The sequence below is a fragment of the Ursus americanus genome, chromosome 36, assembly GCF_024610735.1.
Source record: "Ursus americanus isolate L20-20 chromosome 36, mUrsAme1.1.p, whole genome shotgun sequence".
NCBI classification, from domain to species: Eukaryota; Metazoa; Chordata; class Mammalia; order Carnivora; family Ursidae; genus Ursus; species Ursus americanus.
Window position 1 is genome coordinate 7,673,597 of NC_142162.1, and position 21,163 is coordinate 7,694,759.

Sequence of the window (21,163 nt, forward strand, 5' to 3'; positions counted from 1 at the left end):
AACCAGCAGGTAAGTGAGGAGGAAAATCTGTGGTTGGGCATTCCTACTCACCGCGTGATCAACCTATAACTAAATCACTTAACCATGCCAGGCCTTCCAGAAGCCACGAAAGTGAAGTCACTCCAAAGCAATGATGTGAAAGAGAGAACTTAAAGTGTTAGTGGAGTAACTCTCTTTAGTGAGACAAGGTCATGCCAAAGCATTGCTGGCCCGAGTTTGATTTCAGTGAGAAGCACAATGGTCAAGTACCTTGAGCCTGAGGTCCAGGCTAGGAGTGACTCCTTCCAGGGTGTTCTTTCTGTGAGACATTAAATGGCCAGGCAAGGATCAAAGGGTGAATTAAATGAGAGTCAGCAGAACAAAGGAAAGGAGCTTTTGGTCAAAACGCATCCCCTTCTGCCTCCTTGGGGGATAATTCCATGACTAGCTAAGGTGTCCCAGGAGCACAAACAGAAGGTAAATCAAATGGAACTCTGTGCCAGACACTGTCCCCAGTAGTCTCCACATGTCATCTCACCTAATGCTTACAACAACCATATGAAGTAAGTGCCATTATGGTTCCCATTTTATGGGGGGAGAAACTGAGGTATAGAAGGGTTAGGTCACCCTGGGCATGTCATATCTAGCAGTTTAATGCCAACCACCACTGCAATATGTGAAAGGACCCGTGGAGTTCTGAAGCCATCCTAGCTTCACCACTCTGTGTGCAAACATGGAGGCCCCCTAAAAAGCCCATGCCAAGCAAAGAAATTGGAGCAGAATCCAGAGGTCCATTTACTGGGCATGTGGGGATATGGATTTGCATACTGAGCTAGAAGGCCTTGACACTAATTTCTCTATACTAACTCCATCACAAACCACTATGATGGACAAATCAACCAAGTCTTATTTAACAATTACATTTTTAAAAAGGGTGTTCTGCCCTAATACGTAATAAGCCTACATACAATTCAAGTTAGATGGTCTCCCCTTGAGATCTCCATCTAAGAAGAGGACACTGAGGGGTGCCTGGGTGGCTCAGTCGTTGGGCATCTGCCTTCAGCTCAGGTCATGATCTCTGGGATTGAGCCCCACATCAGGCTCCCTGGGATTGAGCCCAAGTTGGGCTGTCTGCTCAGTGGGGAATCCGCTTCTCCCTCTCCCTCTGCCCTCCACCCCCCAGCTTGTGTGGGCTCTCTCTCTCTCAAATAAATAAATAAAATCTTAAAAAAAAGAAAAGAAAAGAAAGAGAATACTTAGACACAAATAAGAGAACACAGCCAGTGGGACAAGCAGTATACCACATTCTCTCACTGTTAGGAGAAGCACTATTGTTTAGAACTATCTGAGGTGATGGAAATATTCTGTATTTCTGCTGTCCAATATGGTGGCTATTTGAAACATGTGCTTATGAGCGCTTGAAATGTGACTTATGCAACTGAGAAACTGGATTTTTAAGGTTATTTCATTTTAATGAAAATGAAACACAAACCGTCACTTGTGGCCGGTGGCTACTGTGTTGGATGGCACAGGTTTAAAGACCATGAAATCAACACACAGAATGAGGTCACAGGATGATGGCAATCTCAAAGTCACAGTGAAGTCACCCTGGTTCCTTTCCACAATAGTAAATGGACCTCTGCAGTCTGCTCAAATTTCTTTTCCTGGCCTGCCTCATCGGGGGACCTCCATGAGCATACACACAGGGCCCGAAGCGAAGACGGCTTTAAGTCCATCCATGAATCTTCACATATTGTAAGAAAATTTGAAGGAACCTGTCAACTACGCTCACTCTATCATCTAGGACAAAGGGCAGCAAATATTTTCTTGTTAGGCTTTGTAGGCTGTATAGCCTACATTACAATTACTCAACTCTGCCACTGTCGTATGAAAACAGCCATAGACCGTACTTAAACAAATGAGTGTGTTTATGTTCCAATAAAACTTTATTTACAAAAACAGGCAGCAATCTGCTGACCTGTGGTCTAGGACATTTTTTGGTGATTCATGCAGTGAAGTCATGTTTTCATTAAATATATACTGATCTCTCATATTGATACAGCATGCCATAGCTCATAAACCACTTTATTTTTTAAAATTTATTTATTTGAGAAGGGAGGATGTGTGCATGCGTGTGGGGAGAGGGGCAGAGGGAGAGGGAGAGAGAATCCTCAAGCAGACTCCCTGCTGAACATGGACCCTGACATGGGGCTCAATTCCATGACCCTGAGATCATGACCTGAGCTGAAATCAAGAGTCCCCTGCTCAACTGACTGAGCCACCCAGGCACCCCCATAAACCACTTTAGACATTATCTCTTAATCCTCACCACATCCCTAATAGCTATGGGGGGGGGGCTACTCTCCAAATATGGCCCCCAGTGCACCCCCTCCCAGGGTTCATGCCCTGTGCAGTTCCCTCATCATGAGTTATACATGGGGTTGAGCTTTTGACCATTAGCTCATGGTGGTGGTGATGCTGCGTTACTTCTGAGGCTGGTTCGTAAAAAGTCTTACAGATCCACCTAAGCCCATGTAACTGGCTCTGGGGGAAGCTAGCGACAATGTGCCACAGTCCCTTTACCCTGAGACCAGTGTGTTGTCAGGAAGTCCATGTGGAGAGAGAGATGCCCGCCCAGCCCCCAGACTTCTAACCATACCAACCCATGACAGAAAGGCCTTCAGAGAGGATGGGACCCCGACCACCATCACAGAAGAATCTCCAAGTGAGAAGTCTCCAGCTGAGCCCAGTGACCCCAGAATCACCAAAGATAATAATAATTTGTCATTTTAGGCCATTAGGATTTGGGGAAACAGCAATAGATAATTGGAACAACTGAATATTTTCATTACTATCCCAGTAATCAAATGGGGAAACTGATGCTCAGAGAAAACAACTGACCTATGGAAGACCACGCACGGACTGATCTTATGATACTGGGGGGAAAAAACTGGAGCAAATACATGACAATTGACAATTTACTACTAAATTGTAAGATCTAATGGCTAAGACACAGGCAATCAGAGGAGAGTTCCCCAGGCTAGCATCTTTAAGTAACAGGCTTGGTAGAATGTAAGCAGAGCAGATTCCATCATACTTGGCATTCTGCCCACCAAAGAGAGGGGAGGATGGCCCCAACCTCTTTCTGCCCACCCACTTCACACAGCACAGTGGGCATCCAACACCATTAATAGCCACAAGAGGCGGGGCACCTGGGTAGCTCAGTCGTTAAGGGTCTGCCTTCGGCTCAGAGCCTGATCCCAGGGTCCTGCGATCGAGCCCGCATCGGGCTCCATGCTCCACTGGGAGCCTGCTTCTTCCTCTCCCACTCCCCCTGCTTGTGTTCCCTCTCTCGCTGGCTGTCTCTCTCTCTCTCTGTCGAATAAATAAATAAAAATCTTAAAAAAAAAAATAGCCACAAGAGGCAGGAGACTGTTTTACTCTAGTTCCCCACAAACCTTTGGGGGCTTTGTCAAAACATCTAGGCCAGGGATGCAAGGTTGGGCCAGGTGAGGCAAGCCACGTGCCAGGGGCCGACCCTGCATTTGCGCCACCCTGAGAGTGAGCTGCTGAATGCCTCCTTCAAGTTCATGCCCTAGTCGCCTCTCTCACCTCACCCCAGTCCTGGCCTGGCTGGTGTGGACATTTGTGAAAATGATCTAATTTGTGTGAGACCATGAAAAAAACTGCTGCTGCTGATCTCTAAAGATTAGGAAAGGTTTCATGGAGAAGGGACAGTTTTGCCGAATGGATAGCTAGGGCTTGGACAATAGGGAACAGAGACTCAGGGCAGGCAGTCATACTTAGCAAGCACTTGCTACGTGCTCAGTCGGGTACCAGGGGCTTTCACATACATTTCCTTACCAGTTATTATGAGAGCCCTGTGGGTAAGGAATATGGCCAGTCTATAAATCGGGAAACTGAGTCTCGGAAACGGCAACCTCCTTAGAGTCCTGCCAATTAGGTTTTGAATGTTTATTTGACCCCAAAGCCTACTCTATTTCCCCTTATATCATTTTGGTGTGAGGTGAAATATTATAGAGGCAGGAGGGAGTGTCAGAGGGGAGAGATGGGAGGGAGGACAGGGTATATGGATCAAGGTCCCACTGGGGCCTGCCAGAGCTAGGCTGCCTGACCCCTCTTCATACATGGTGTTCCTTCTCAGTAGAGCACATTATAAAAAGATACAATTATGACTTTAACTATTTTAAGAAAATGGTAATCTGTACCCAAAGTACTCTCATTATTATAAACTGTTTAAATTGCCCTTCTCCTTAAAGTGGTTTGCAAGGGTGGCTCAGTGGTTAAGCATCCGACTCTCGACCTCGGCTCAGGTCTTGATCTCAGGGTCATGAGTTCTAGCCCTCTGGGCTCCAGACCCAGCGTGGAGCCTACTTTAAAAAAAAAAAAAAAAAAAAAAGAGCAAGCCAGCAATTTGGAAGGGGCAGGATCAGATGGTAATTCTGCTTAGGAAACCAACCAGTTTTCATTCTCAATTATCCAAATGTTTCATTCTCAATTATCCAGCAGAGTAATCTTGCCTATTACTCTGATATATTTAACCTCAAATTCTTTGCCTTTTACATTTAAATATAGTCATCCAAACCACAACAATGAAAATAACTTGGTGAAATAAGTATTTTCTATAAATGTAAAAATAGTCTGTGGTCTCACACTGATCAGAAGCTTTGACAATTACGTGTTGATGTCTACACTAATACACTATGGGAAAGTAGATGATAATTTTTATCAATGCCATTTGGTAGTCACTTTCCAAACATGAGCTCCATGTGGGAAAAGCAAGCTAGAGAAATACCAAGCAATGCAAGATTTTGTTTTCTGTATAAAAATGTGGTAAGAGGGGCGCCTGTGTGGCTCAGGTGGTTAAGCGTCTGACTCTTGATTTCAGCTCGAGTCATGATATCAGATCATGGGGTCGAGCCCCACGTCAGGCTCCATGCTCAGCGGGCAGTCTGCTTGGGATTCTCTTCTTCTCTCTCTCCTCCTTCCCCCACCTCTGGCCCCACCCTTCCATTTGTGCTCTCTCTCGTTCTCTTTCTCCTTCCCTCTAGCTCTCTCTCTCAAAAAAAAAAAAAAAGAAAGAAAAAAGAAAAGAAAGAAGGAGTGAGACTCCTCCATTCCGCTATCATAAAATGGGGGAAATACCAGTGTTTACCCTACAAAGTGCTTGTAAATTAAACAAGCTAATACAGGTAATGAAGTGCTTAGGAGGGTGCCTGGTAAGTTTCGTGTAAGTGTCTGCTATTTTATCAGGCCAAGTAGGGTCCACATGACCCTCCCGGTCGGATGCATCAGTCACCTCCAAAGTCTGCCCAGCGGAGCTTGAGAGCACCCACAGGGCTGACAGCCCATGTTTCTCACTTCAAACCAGCGAGCCTGAAGGCAAAGGAGTTAACATCTAGATCTTTTAAGGGAAAAGCACAGTCTTGACCATCTGGCCATCAAATACACTGATTGGCTCATCCTAAGATTAGAATTTATTAGGAGTCTTCAGAACACACACCTGCTGGGCTTCCCTGTTTTCATTTTTGTTGTTTTTTAAAGAGAAAATGGTTACGCGTTGCATAGGGTGGTTCCACTTACCCAGCAGTGTGAAGGTCTTCCGAGTCTCCACCATGTCTGCTCTGTCATTCACACCCTCGATGACAGTACTGCCTCCCATTCTCGTGTAGTTAAATTCTTCTGCACTCCCTGAAATCAACAGATTGTTATGTCTGTGACACAGAAATTTGTACATGTTTACCAGAAGACAGGAAGCTCACATGTAATACGCTGCAATAAGCACTTGACACATGTTACTCCATTTATTCCTCAAAATTCTATGTGACAGATGCAGAAGCCGAGGCCCAGAAAAGTGACGTGTTGTGCTCAAGGCCCCACAGCTGATATAAGGCAAGAATCTGAACACGGGCCCGTCTGACTACAAAGCTCCCGGGTTTTGTTCCCGTATCTATATCACACAGCTTTACTGAGGATTACTGACCATAGAATAACTGTGCATGGTTAAGATGAATAATTTGATGAGTTTTGATACATGGATACCTTAATGAAATCATCACCACAATCAAGAGACTAGCCATATGCACACCTAATATTTGAACAGCGGGTGAGCCTTTAGAAAGCTCTTCCAAATTCACTGTTCACATTCTGTTTGGCAGACAGGCATGGGTGTTATCTTCATAAGAAATCTGAGGCAATTCAGATGCTTCACAAGCACAAGCAACTTTTCCAAGATTGGAGTGTGTGCATTCGATCTGACACACTGGACAATTCTATCTATCAACAGAGCCCAAGCAACCAAGAGAGGAGAGCTGTGACAGCACAGGAATCAAGCTGTTTGCACGAAAGGACAACTAGTTCTGCTGTCCCTGCATTATGATCAGCTAGAACTGTAAATAATAATGGCTTGAGTCATCAAGGAAGCTCAAATGGTGATAGAGATACTCTGTCTCAGAAGACAGGGAGATATGTCATACATACTGGAAAACAATCATCCAAGGAAGTTCAGATAAAGAAAAGTTTGGGGATTTGACAGCACCAAGTCCCAGGGGTCAGTAGGCCTTATTCAGGTGGTTCCAGTTACATGACCACTATCACCCATGAGCTTTGGAAAAAAACCCTGGAGTTGAAGGGTCTCCTCTCCTGGAGCCACCCTGCCCCTCAATCTATCCCCTTAGTTAGATGCATCAATTCTGTCCCCAAAACCCAAGGATCTGTCTTTGGATAGAATATTTTTAAAGTGATATTACTATAAGAAGAAATAAACCTTGGGGCGCCTGGGTGGCTCAGTCGGTTAAGTGTCTGCCTTCTGCTCAGGTCATGATCCTGGGATCGAGCCCTGAGTCAGGCTCCCTGCTCAGCGGGGAGTCAGCTTCTCCTTCTCTCTCTGCTCCCCTCCCCCCAACTCGTGCTCTCTCCCTCTTGCTCTGCTCCCTCTTTTCTCAAATAAATAAAATCTTAAAAAAAAAAAAAGAAAGAAAATGAAATCAACCTGGAATTTAAGCCCCTACATAAAAGAGACACACTTTCCATGCATTATCCGCCACATACCCAATTTAAGATGTTTAAATTCCGACTGCTGGGCAGATGCACAAAGCTGATAAAAAATGTGGTAATTTCGTTCATTTTCCGACTGTAAAATAAAGAGAAGTCCTGAAATTACACCAGCCCTTTAGAAGTAAAAATAAGAGGTTTTTAATGGATGGGTCTTAGATGGCTAACCTGGATTGACATTTCTGCTGTCAGGGACACTGACATTTACCTGGGTTTTTTCTCTGATCAATAACACAGTGACCCAACCTGTGCCCCTCTGCTGGCTCAAGACCACCTTCCAGATAAGGACCCCAGAGAAAATGTTATTAAATGAAAATTTTCTGTGAAATGAGGATAATGTAATTTGTACAAGTTAAAATTTTTAAGAATAAATACAAGACTTACTGTTACTCTCTTGGACCAAAACTATGGAATTTTCTCCATGTTACTGATGGAAGAGCCTTTCTCTTACGCTCCCCCCACTAGCTATAAACCCATTCCCTTCCTGGTAGGAAAGCCAGTCTAACAGCTTTGTCTGTTTCAAGAAGTTTTTGTGTTCTGGAAAGATAAACTTGATTTATGTTAAACTCTAAGGATCCAATATTAAAAAGCATAATTTTTCCCTTTAATGGATTCGTTTCACTCCACTGACACTGCATCTATCTGTCAATTTTTTGTTTCTAAGAGGCAGAAAAAAACAGTAAGCCAAGATGCAAATGCAAGATAGGAAATTCTATTCTTAAGTCACAGAGCAATGTAGGTTGTCTAGTGAGTATGTAAATGTAAACAGTACTTCAAAAGTTGGGGAAAAAGGAAATTTACTATTTTTATCCTTACTTGAAAGACGACTCTGGATTTCTCCAGCAGGTAAGTTCTCATGTTGGCTCCTATAATTTGATTTCTCTCATCAAAACTGATTTCTGTGTATTTCCCAAACCGACTACTGTTGTCATTGCGGGTGGTCTTGGCATTTCCGATAGCCTACAAAACACAGGCCTCTTAATAACGTTAAAAAGATCTTTGCATCCATATTATTGGAGCAGTTCCAATAGAATCCCATCCTGTATGTTGGGGAAAGGTCTGACTCGCAGAGGGAGGTTGGGAGGAGAGGAAAGCAGTCCAAAGCTCGCACAGAGCGTGACACACCATCAGCCTGCCGTTCAAAGCTCTCCTCCGTCTTGCTGGGAGACACTGGGCAGGATTAGAAAGGGCACAGGTTCTGATGTTTCATGGCCCCAGGTGTCTTTTCTTCTGTCTGTATAATGCTAGAAAGGTTATTTTACCTTTCCAAGCCTCCATTTCTTTATCTGTAGTGTGGGAATAACATGCATCTTGCAGAGTTGGGAGGATGACCTAAGATAACAGAAAGGACCTCAACACACCCACGCCCTGAATGTCACAGATGCGCAATTAAAAGAACACATCCCTCGTCCGAACTTCATTTCTATCCTTAGCTCTTACCACTTCCCTACTCGGACCTTCCACTCAACCAAAAACTGCCCTCTCCCATCCTTTCCATACTTCGGGCATGATTTTTGCTCTTACTTCTACTCTTGAACCTGTCTCTCCTCTACCCAACCCCTCCCCCCCCAGCACTCTCCATCTGGAAGTACCTTTCTCATGCACACAAACTATACTTCCTGCCCAGGTCATCAAGCTTTCGGATGACACATATTTACTGAGTCCCTGCTATGGGCCACATGCATGGGAGGCAAAGGTGAGACAAGTGGACATGGTCCTGCCTCTCTGAAGCTTACTGTCTAGTAGGCGAGACCAACCCTAAACAAATAATCACATAAATTTATCCACTGTGCAGAGCCTCTGGACAACTTTTCTATTGCTATCTTAGATTGTGATCTATGTTTCCATTTAACTTTAAAGTAGACTATGGACTCTGGGAAACAAACTGAGGTCTTTGGGGGGGGGGAATGGGATAGGCTGGTGATGGGTAGTAAGGAGGGCACATATTGCATGGTGCACTGGATGTTATATGCAAGTAATGAATCATGGAACTTTACATCAAAAACTAGGGATGTACTGTATGGTGACTAACATAATAAAAAATATTATTATAAAAAAATAAATAAACTTGCATTCCCTAATTAAAAAAAATAAAGTATGTTTATGTTAAAGGAGTCTTAAGACTTGGGGACTGGGGTGGGGGGAAGAAAAAAGATGGCGGAGGAGTAGGGGACCTTTTTTCAGCTTGGTCCCCTGAATCGAGCTGGATATCTACCAGATCATCCTGAGCACCCACGAAATCAGTCCAAGATGTAGGAAGATACACCTGGATCTCTACAAACGAACATCTCCAGCGTTGAGGATTGAGGTATGAAGCAGGGAGCTGTGAATACGCCCACAGATATTGGAAGATAAACAGAAGGGGGAGGGAGCCGCCATGCTCAGGCACCAGGAAGCAGTAGCCACCTGCACTGGGGTGTGGGCCAGATTGAGGACCGGTAGCTGGGAGAAAGCAGACTGAGACTGGGAGCTTGGGAGTACGTGCGACCAGACTGAAAACCGGCGCTCCGGAGTGCACGCGAACCATACTGAAACAGGGAGCTTGGGAGCATGCGCGGGAACTGGGGGCGGCTGGCGGTGTTAGAAGCATAAAGGACAGAGACGCGCCGGCCCTGGGAGCGAGGACTGGGAGAGTGGCTGTGGGGCGCACAACGTGGGATGCTGCAGGGTTTTTAGCAGCACCGACAGAAACAGAGTTAAGGTGGCCAGGAGAGCTCAGTGGAGAGCAGACTGCTATCTCTCTGTTCTGAGACAGAGGCTTGGATACAGCCACTGCTGCTCTGACTCTCAGAAGAGTCAGAAAACCGCCAGGGAAAGCCACCAGAGAACAAAAGCCCGGAAATACCGGCTCGCATTGTGCCCATCCCAAACCCCCCTCGCAGGGGACGGGGCAACTCTACCCAAACAGGGTTGCCTGAGTATCAGTGCGGCAGGCCCCTCCCCCAGAAGGCAGGCTGAAAAACCAAGAAGCCCACATCCCTAAGGTCCCAATAAAACAAGTGCACACTGCCTGGGTCCTGGTCAATAATTCGGGCTCTGGGCATCCCCATAACCACTCCTCATCAGAATGACAAAGAGGAGGAATCCCCAACCAAAAAAAGAAACAGAGACTGTGGCCTCTGCCACAGAACTAATGGATATGGATATAACCAAATTATCAGAAACGGAGTTCAGAGTAACAATGGTCAAGATGATGTGTAGGCTTGAAAAAAATATTAACAAAAATATTAACGAGAATATAGAATCTCTAAGGGCAGAAATGAGAGCAAACCTGGCAGAAATTAAAAATGCTATGAATCAAATGCAGTCTAAACTGGATGTTCTTATGGCCAGGGTAAATGAGGCAGAAGAACGAATTAGTGAGTTGGAAGATGGGATGATAGAAAAGAAGGAAAAAATGGGAACTTGGCTCAAAAAAACCCAATCTCAAGAATGCAGATTACAGGAGATTTACTGACTCAATGAAACGTTCCAATGTCAGAATCATCAGCATCCCCGAGGGGGTGGAGAAAGAGAGAGGTCCAGAAGAGATATCTGAACAAATTATAGCTGAGAACTTCCCTAATCTGGCAAAGGAAACAAGCATTCGTGTCCAAGAGGCAGAGAGGACCCCTCCCAAGATCAATGAGAACAGACCAACACCACGTCACATAATAGCACAACTTGCAAATATTAGATACAAGAATGCAATCTTGAAAGTGGCCAGGGTGAAGAGATTCCTTACCTACAGAGGAAGGAACATCAGAGTAACGTCAGACCTGTCTACAGAGACCTGGCAAGCCAGAAATGGCTGGCAAGACATATTCAGAGCACTAAGTGAGAAGAACATGCAGCCAAGGATCCTTTATCCAGCAAGGCTGTCATTCAGAATGGATGGAGAGACAAGGACCTCCCAAGACCGGCAGAAACTGAAAGAATATGTGACCATGAAGCCAGCCCTACAAGAAATATTAAGGGGGGGGGGTTCTATAAAAGTAAAAAGACCCCAAGAGTGATACAGAACAGAAATTTACAATCTATAGAAACAAAGACTTCACAGGAAACATGACATCATTAAAATCATATCTCTCAATAATCACTCTCAATGTGAATGGCCTAAATGCTCCCATAACATGCCACAGGGTTGCAGATTGGATAAAAAGACATGACCCATCCATATGCTGTCTATAAGAGACCCATTTTGAACCTAAAGGTACATCCAGACTGAAAGTGAAGGGCTAGAGAACCATTTTTCATGCCAATGGACCTCAAAAGAAAGCTGGGGTAGCAATTCTTATAACAGACAGATTAGATTTTAAGCTAAAGACTGTAGTTAGAGATACAGAAGGACACTATATTATTCTTAAAGGATGTATCCAACAAGTGGATATGACAATTATAAATATCTATGCCCCCAACAGGGGAGCAGCTAGATACACAAGCCAACTCTTAACCAGAATAAAGAGACATATAGATAATAATATGTTAATAGTAGGGGACCTCAACACTCCACTCTCAGCAACAGACAGATCACCTAAGCAGAAACTCAACAAAGAAACAAGAGCTTTGAATGATATACTGGACCACATGGACCTCATAGATATATACAGAACACTACCCCCCAGAACAACAGAATACTCATTCTTTTCGAATGCGCATGGAACTTTCTCCAGAATAGACCATACACTGGGTCACAAAACAGGTCTCAACCGATACCAAAAGACTGAGATTATTCCCTGCATATTCTCAGACCACAATGCTTTGAAACTGGAACTCAACGACAAGGAAAAATTTGGAAGAAACTCAAACACTTGGAAACTAAGAACCACCCTGTTTAAGAATGATTGGGTAAACCAGGGAATTAAAGAAGGGCTTAAGCAATTTATGGAAACCAATGAGAACGAAAACACATCGGTCCAAAACCTATGGGACACTGCAAAGACGGTCCTAAGGGAAAATATGTAGCCATCCAAGCCTCACTCAAAAGAATAGAAAAATCTAAAATGCAGTTTTTATATTCTCACCTTAAGAAGCTGGAGCTGGAACAGAAGAACAGCCTAACCCGTGCATGAGAAGGCAGTTGATCAAGATTAGAGCAGAGATCAGTGAATTAGAAACCAGGAGCACAGTAAAGCAGATCAGCAAAACTATAAGCTGGTTCTTTGAAAGAATAAATAAGATTGATAAGCCACTGGCCAGACTTATTCAAAAGAATAAAGGACCCAAATTAATAAAATTATGAATGAAAGGGGAGAGATCATGACCAACACCACGGAAATAAAAAAATCATTAGAAACTATTATCAACAACCATATGCCAATAAATTAAACAACCTGGAAGAAATGGATGCCTTCTTGGAAACCTATAAACTACCAAGTCTGAAACAGGAAGAAATTGATTATTTAAACAGACCGATTAATTATGAAGAGATTGGGCAGTGATCAAAAACCTCCCCAAAAATAAGAGTCCAGGGCCTGACGGATTCCCTGAGGAATTCTACCAAACATTCAAAGAAGAAATAATACCTATTCTCCAGAAGCTGTTTCAAAAAATAGAAACAGAAGGAAAACTACCAAACTCAATCTATGAGGCCAGTATTACCTTCATCCCCAAACCAGGCAAAGACCCCATCAAAAAGGAGAATTACAGACCAATATCCCTGATGAATACGGATGCCAAAATTTTCAAAAAGATCCTAGCTAATAGGACCCAACAGTACATTAAAAGGATTATCCATCATGACCAAGTGGGATTCATCCCTGGGATGCAAGGGTGGTTCAACATTCGCAAATCAATCAGCGTGATACATCATATCAACAAGAAAAGAGTCAAGAACCACACGATCCTCTCAACTGATGCCGAAAAAGCATTTGACAAAATACAGCATCCTTTCCTGATTAAAACCCTTCAGAGTGCAGGGATAGAGGGTACATTCCTCAATTTCATAAAAACCATCTATGAAAAGCCTACAGTGAATATCGTTCTCAATGGGGAAAAGCTGAAAGCCTTTCCCTTAAGATCAGGAACACGACAAGGATGCCCACTCTCGCCATTATTGTTCAACATAGTACTAGAAGTCCTTGCAACAGCAATCAGGCAACAAAAAGGAATAAAAGGTATTCATTACTTATTTTATTTATTTTTTATTGTAATAATATTTTTTATTATATTATGTTAGTCACCATACAGTACATCCCCAGTTTTTGATGTAAAGTTCCATGATTCATTAGTTGCGTATAACACCCAGTGTACCGTGCAATACGTGCCCTCCTTACTACCCATCACCGGTCTATCCCATTCCCCCACCCCCCTCCCCTCTGAAGCCCTCAGTTTGTTTCTCAGAGTCCATAGTCTCTCATGCTTCATTCCCTCTTCTGATCACCCCCCCCCCCTTTCTTTATCCCTTTCTTTCATCTAAGGAACATAAGAACTAGGAAGATCGGTAGGAGAAGAAAGGGATAAAGGAATAAAAGTATTCAAATCAGCAAAGAAGAAGCCAAACTGTCTCTCTTTGCAGATGACATGATACTCTATGTGGAAAACCCAAGACTCCACCCCCAAATTACTAGAACTCATACAACAATTCAGTAACATTTCAGGATAAAAAATCAATGCTCAGAAATCAGTTGCATTTCTATACACGAACAATGAGACTGAAGCAAGAGAAATTAGGGAATCGATTCCATTTACAAAAGCACCAAAAATCATACTATATCTCAGAATTAACTTAACCAGAGAGGTAAAGGATCTATATTCTAGAAACTAGATCACTGTTGAAAGACATTAAAGAAGACACAAAAAGATGGAAAAACATTCTATGTTCATGGATCGGAAGAATAAACATAGTTACAGTGTCTATGCTACCCAGAGCAATCTACACTTTCAATGCCATCCCGATTAAAATACCAACGACATTTTTCAAAGAGCTGGAACAAACAGCCCTTAAATTTGTGTGGAACCAGAAAAGGCCCCGAATCACCAAGGACATGTTGAAAAGGAAAAACAAAGCTGGGGGCATCACGTTGCCTGATTTCAACCTATACTACAAAGCTGTGATCACCTGGCACTGGCACAAAAACAGACACAGAGACCAATGGAACAGAATAGAGAGCCCAGAAATGGACCCTTGGCTCTATGGTCAACTAATCTTTGATAAAGTAGGAAAAAGCATCCAGTGGAAAAAAGACAGTCTCTTCAATAAATGGTGCTGGGAAAATTGGACAGCTACAGGCAAGGGAATGAAACTTGACCACTCTCTCACACCATACACAAAAATAAACTCCAAATGGATGAAAGACTTCGATGTGAGACAGGAATCCATCAAAATCCTAGAGGAGAACATAGGCTGCAACCTCTTCGACATCGGCCACAGCAACTTTTTTTCATGACACATCTCCAAAGGCAAGAGAAACGAAAGAAAAAATGAACTTGTGGGACTTCATCAAGATAAAAAGCTTCTGCACAGCCCAGGAAACAGTCAAAAAAAACTAAGAGGCAGCCCACGGAATGGGAGAAGATATTTGCAAATGACACTACAGATAAAAGACTGGTATCCAAGATCTATAAAGAACTTCTCAAACTCAATACATGAGAAACAAATAATTAAATCAAAAAATGGGCAGAAGATATGAATAGACACTTTTCCAATGAAGACATACAAATGGCTAACAGACACATGAAAAAATGTTCAAAATCACTAGCCATCAGGGAAATTCAAATCAAAACCACAATGAGATACCACCTTATGCCAGTTAGAATGGCAAAAATTGACAAGGCAAGAGACAACAAATGTTGGAGAGGATATGGAGAAAGGGAATCCCTCTTACGCTGTTGGTGGGAATGCAAGTTGGTACAGCCACTCTGGAAAACAGTGGGGAAGTCCCTCAAAAAGTTAAAAATAGAGCTACCCTATGATCCAGCAATTGCACTACTGGGTATTTACCCCAAAGATACAGACGTAGTGAAGAGAAGGGCCATATGCACCCCAATGTTCATAGCAGCATTGTCCACAATAGCTAAATTGTGGAAGGAGCCGAGATGCCCTTCAACAGATGAATGGATAAAGAAGATGTGGTCCATATATGCAATGGAATATTAGCCATCAAAAAGAACGATTTCACAACATTTGTAGCAACATGGACGGGACTGGAGGAGATTATGCTAAGTGAAATAAGTCAAGCAGAGAAAGACAATTATCATATGGTTTCACTCATTTATGGAACATAAGAAATAGCAGGGAGATCGGTAGGAGAAGGAAGGGAAGAATGGGGGGGTAAACACAAGGGGGAATGAACCACGAGAGACTGTGGACTCTGGGAAACAAACAGGTGCTTCAGAGGGGAGGGGGGTGGGGGACTGGGATAGGCCAGTGATGGGTATTAAGGAGGGCACATATTAAATGGAGCACTGGGGGTTATATGCAAACAATGAATCATGGAACACTACATCAAAAACTAAGGATACTGTATGGTGACTAACATAATAAAAAAAAAGACTTGGGGACTGGGTCTTATTCTTTTCCATCACTTCCTGTATTATGTGACACAGTGGCTTAAATAAAATAGGTAATCTGATAAATATTCATTGATGATTTTGATATGAGAAAACAGGAGGTCTAGGAATCTAATAGACTTATTTTTTTGCTGTGCTTCCAAACAAATCTAAGTCAATCCTTTTCCCATTTTGTAAAGCAGCCAGAGCTGGCCTTTGGACATCTCCTGAGCCTTTCAGATGCCCCTTCTCCCTTGAGGGCTGGCTCCTTAGTCCTGAGTGCCATCGCAGCTGGCCTTGCCCACACCTCTGACCTCGTTAGTGTTGTGTGGATGGATCAGCTCTCAGGGAGGGGAGGAGGAAGAGTCTTGATAAGTGGCATTTGCTAATTTGTAAGATGTAAATATTCCCACCATGACTGATGTCAAACTACCAAAGGTTTAATAGTTGTCTTGCAAAAAACTTCTGAATATTTATCAATCAGCTCGTGAAAGTTGGTGCACTTGGCTGGAAAACACCACTGGTCTCAGGGCACCAGTGCTGTCTATGGTTGAGGACATTTCATTTGGGATAGAAATGCAGACAGGGACTCCTGAAATCTGATTTCAGGAGCCCAGTGGATTGAGGAGAGAGCCTTGGTGGCAGCAGTCTCTACCCCAAGCTCCCTCAAATCCCACCAGAAACAGACTTCTTGGCTCTTTCCTGCCCTCACTTCCATGGTCTTTAAAGGGCAGGGACTCGAGTTAGCCAAGACACCACATACACAAAACAACCCACCCCTCCATCGTCACACACTGTCACCTGTGACCCTGCTCCCCACCCCCGCAGGCTGCATACCTCAGTTATGGGGTTCGACGCCAGAACCTTGTCCTCCACGTGCGTGTTACTGCCGGACTTGCTGACGGTGGCAAAGTACCTCATGGCGTAGCGAGCGGACACGGTCTTGCCAGCACCTGACTCCCCGCTTACAATGATTGACTGATTTTTATTGTTTCTAAAGCAAATAAAAGGACTTTTAAAATGTTTATTTCTTCCTATTAAAAAGGCAATATACACTCAGTAAGAAAAATGCAGACAAGCAGAAAGAAGGCAAACTATTTCATTACTCCAAGGTAACTGTTTTTAACATTTCCCATGAATTTCCTTCTAGTCTTTTTTTCTATGTGATCAAGCTGAACACACAGCTCTGTTTCCTGCTCTGTCCCCATGCTGAAGGTCCCCAAGACCACTCCTAGGTCAGTGACCTGCTAGGAGGACTCACAGGACTCAGCACATAGCCATGCTCATGGCTAAGATTTATGATGGTAAAAGGACACAAAATCAATCTGCAAAAGCCAGGCATAAACACTTCATGCCTCCAGCAATGAGTTACGACCAGCCACGCGAAGTGCTGTGCACCAGGGAAGCTCTTCAGAGATTCAGCGGCCAGGGTTTCACCGGGGGCTCGTCGCACAGGCGTCCTCTGACGAGCACATACCAAAATTCCACATGCTCAGCATGAACGCCATCGTTTACACAAACAATTTAGGTTCAGTGCGTCACTCTCAGCAGTTAGGCAGGGTGGGAAACTTCCTAAAATCCAAGTTCCCAGAGGCTAGCCCTGGGCCAAGCTTGCAAGCAGGCCTCTGAAGATCGCCGTCTCGGGCCCAGGTCAACTCCTCTCTGTGTATCCCCACATAAACATAAAACATTTTAAAGACATTATTTGGAGAGCAATTATTCAAAATATGCTTGGGAACATATGTGCACAGTAAACCGACAGGTTCTACATAATTTAGAGATCTTTAAAAACTGTCTTCAACTTTTCACATAATGAGATGATGATAGAAACTTACTCAACGCTGTGCTAGGTATCCAGCATTGTTATATACTAGGCACTCCATGAATACTTTATATGGACTCTCATTTAAGCCTTGAAAAAAATTCTATGCCACATATACCCATTTTACAGAAGAATACAACAGCGGCTCAAAAAGAATAGTGACTCAAAAAGGCAAAGTGACTTGACCCAGGACACAGAGCATGCAGCCCCACTGTGGACACCAGGAGGACCTCAGAGCTAGAGCTCCTGTCCAAGACAGCAAGCCCCTGAGGACATGAGTGACAGACACCGCCAGTACCCTTTGGCCAGGTAGCACACAGAGGGGGTTTTAAAGCCAGGCTCTTCTCACTCCCAGTTTAGCATCAGCAAGTCCAGCATAAACTTCTTTTTGTTCAGTACTGTTACAGTTAGACCGCAAAACGGGCTCTTCGAGCTTGAACCCGGCTCAGCCCTAGAGCTCCAGTGAGCTCATACCGCTGACACCCAGGAGCAGCCCTGGCCCATCGGGCTGTGAGCCATGGACTTCAATCACAGACATGCCCTGCAGACCTACAGGGAGCCAGGGCAAATCCCAGAACCATGGGTGTTTTGTAATTGGAAGGAAACTTGCTGTAGCAGAGACCAAAGTAACTGGCCATTAATTGGTAAATCTTGACCCAACATTCACCCTTTTCCTCCTTCTTAGAGACTATATCCCAGTTTGTAGTGGGCACACAGCTGCCCATATGGAAGACTATAGATCCCAGCTTTGCTTGCCTCTAGGCATGACCGTGGGAGTAGGTCCCGGCCAATGAGCTGCGAGCAGAGGTGTTTTGTGGGGTTTCCAGGAATTCTCCTTAACCAGGCGGGGCACACACTTCCCCTCTGACACTCTATCGCCTAGAATATGGAGGAGAAGGCTAAGTCTTAGCCTGCCCTCAGGAGGAGAGCCTCATTCCAGGGACAGAGGATAGAAGGCATCGGGTCCCTGACGATTGGTGGGGTGCCATGCTTGTCCCAGACTGCCCATCAGCCCATCAGCCTTTTTCGCAGGAGAGAACCATACACTGCTACTTGTTTATGCCAGCATTCCTGTCCCCTGATTACAGGCAGTGAAACGTGAATGGGTGCTCTCCGATGAAGACACGAAAGCTGAGGAACTCAGATGCTGTGCCCGGGATGATGGGGTAAAGAGTTAGGAGGTGCAGGGCAATGATGGTGGCTCAACGGACTTCACAGGGGTGTCGCAAGACTTAAAGGAGATTGCTGCCCGGAAAGTTCTTTTGCAAACAATAAAAGGGTCTACAAAAATAAGATGGTGTTCCTATTCTTCATACTTTAGGGATGAGGACATCGAAGCCAAAAGGAATAGTTATGGGACAAAGAAACGACACGTGGAGTCAAACACCCTGAGCAAACCTCCCAGCTCGCTTGCTGGGTGACCTTGGGTGGGTGATCCCCAAATCTCAGCTTAATGCCCAGATATCTCCATCACAGGCCCGTCTGAGGGCACCCACGATGATGTACAGGAACGTGTGCCCAGTGCCTGGTCCACAGGACACTTTTAATAAATGTTTGCTAGCAAAACGAGAACTCCCCAGGGCCATACAAAACACGGGTGGCAAAATTAGGATAAAACTCAAAATCTCTTACATCTAAAAACCTGTGCTCATCTATCATAAGATTTTGCTGGCCTGAATCGGGGAAAAAGTTTCAACATCCCACAGTGGAGAATAAATCACTATTCCTCCAACCAAACACACCGCAAGAGAAGCATGTGCCATTCCCAGATTGGGAGGTCTGACTTTTGACCAGCTAGAAGAAAGAGGAACCAGGAAACTTGGTCTAGCCGGGTTACACCGGCAGTCGTTTGCTACTACGCTATTAGGTGGTCCGCTCTACCAAGCACCCCCTCTGGTCTCATGGTCACCTTTAGTAAGATCAATGCCAGAGGTTTCCCCTCCACTGTGAGGACCCAGCACACGCAGGGGCGGGGCGCTGGGAGAGAAAGAGGAAGCCCCGCCCAGCAGGAGGCTACCTGGCCATCTGCTTGTAGGCCTCTTCTGCCACAGCAAATATATGCGGGTCCATATCGCCCATGTTCTGCCCACTGTAGGCGTGGATGATGGCATCTCCGTAGATCGGCAACTGCTTGTAAGGATTCATGGCCACCAAAATGATTCCTGGGGAAAGATGTCCGATGCAGTGCTGGGGTTCTTACTGTCACCTGCTTCTCCAGGTTCTTTGGAGCAAGCCCAGCTCTGCCAGTTATTAAACCTGCCATGTGACTTTGGGCAGGTCACGTAATGCTCTGGATCTCAGTTCCCTGTGGACGCCACCCACATTTCTGGGCAACTGTCAGGGTTGGAAGAGATGACAGATGGGAATGCCCTACAACTGAAAGATTTTGCAATTCTCAATGTAAATATAATGATAACATCATTGCCCAAAATAGGTAATATATGTATCACATCCAGTGAGAAACTCAAACACAAGCTTTATCCAGATATATTTTTCTTGGGAGTCTGATCTTAATTCTTGGGAAAGATTCTCCCCACCTGTAGACACTTCTGTTTACAACAGACTCTTGAAGATCAAATGTCTGTGCTTGTTAGACAAAAATCTGGGCAAATGTCTAGGTCTGAGTATACATTTTGGCAGAAGTCAACATTTCTAATGTAAACATGATATAAAATGTACTCAGGACACCCTAGACAGCAAGCACGGAGTTTCTGGGTCATTCCTCGCTCTTTTAGAATAGCTCTCCTTACCACTGTAGGTGTAAATGAGTTTGGATTCTGCAAAGCGGATTCTGAGATTGTGCAGGACCGCGGGCTCGTGGAGATAGCTGAGGGCCGTGAGGTCATTCTCACCCACGAGGATGTCAGGGTTCCGGAGCGGAGGCAGAGATTCCGGATCAATGGAATAATCCAGTTCCTGTGGACAAAGATGAAATTAAAGTTCTGGAAGTAAAAGACTCTTGGTGTTTCTGAACTCCCGTCCTCTGTCCTATCTGCCCCCTATCAGACTCTGAAAAACAAACTTACACCTATCAAAGAGAAAATAATCTCCATGGCTGACTCTTGGGAAATGGGAGCCAGGGGACCAGGGTATTGGCTGTGTGCCCTAGGGCAAGTTACTCACCCTTTCTGGGCGAGTGAAAAGACTGGGTGGAGCTACAGGACCTCACTGAAGCCTCAATGAGAGGTGACAGGGAAGCCACATGGGCAGGGACCTGGGCACGCCATCCCCAACTCTACCGGAGGGGGTCCACTTGTATGTAGTTTAGATGCTGAGTGCCATGGAAGTTTTGCTTGAAAACAGAGTTCTGCTGGGTGGTGAGACATGTCTGAAGGAGCCCATGTGGGTGATGGTCTCTCTTTGAGGGGGCCCGGGTGCTCCTGACTCCTGTCTTTAACTCCGGGCTGCCTGCTCCTGTCACCCTCAGCCCCGCGCTGAGTAACTTGCTGGGGATGGTGTTTCCTCCGCCGGATTTTGCCCAGCATCCTGAAAGCAGTTGCCTGAGCAGAATGAAGGAGAGGTCAGCAAGCCCTGGGGTGTCCATACCACAGGTGACTGGGCTCCAAATGTCAGAATATCAAGGGACTTGATGACCACCTGCTCTAACTTGCTTCACTTTCATTTCACAGCCTGGGGAAGTGACTTGAGCAAGATCCCCCAGCAAGCTTGTTTCCCTTCCACATTCCTAGGCCGCCTTCCTTCTGATCCCCCGTCCTGAACCAGCTCCACACGGTGACCCGGCTGCCCCCCTCACAGGTGCCCACTGTGCAGACCCTGCCAAGTATTCGGCACTCCTCAAAACTGCCTTCCAAGGAGGGC

The 21,163-nt window shown here is 44.8% G+C and overlaps 1 protein-coding gene across 1 annotated transcript in view; it reads right to left on the reverse strand.

Annotated features, from left to right (window-relative positions):
• The window catches only part of MYO5C (myosin VC), a 95,799-nt gene that overhangs the window by 58,593 nt on the left and 16,043 nt on the right, over nt 1-21,163 (reverse strand). Inside the window, exons 3-8 of the mRNA XM_045812174.2 lie at nt 20,095-20,260; nt 19,362-19,506; nt 16,360-16,516; nt 7,870-8,013; nt 7,051-7,132; nt 5,584-5,691 (exon numbers count right to left, since the gene is read on the reverse strand). Coding sequence (XP_045668130.2) covers nt 5,584-5,691; nt 7,051-7,132; nt 7,870-8,013; nt 16,360-16,516; nt 19,362-19,506; nt 20,095-20,260 — 802 coding nt within the window. The remainder of the gene's footprint in view (nt 1-5,583; nt 5,692-7,050; nt 7,133-7,869; nt 8,014-16,359; nt 16,517-19,361; nt 19,507-20,094; nt 20,261-21,163) is intronic.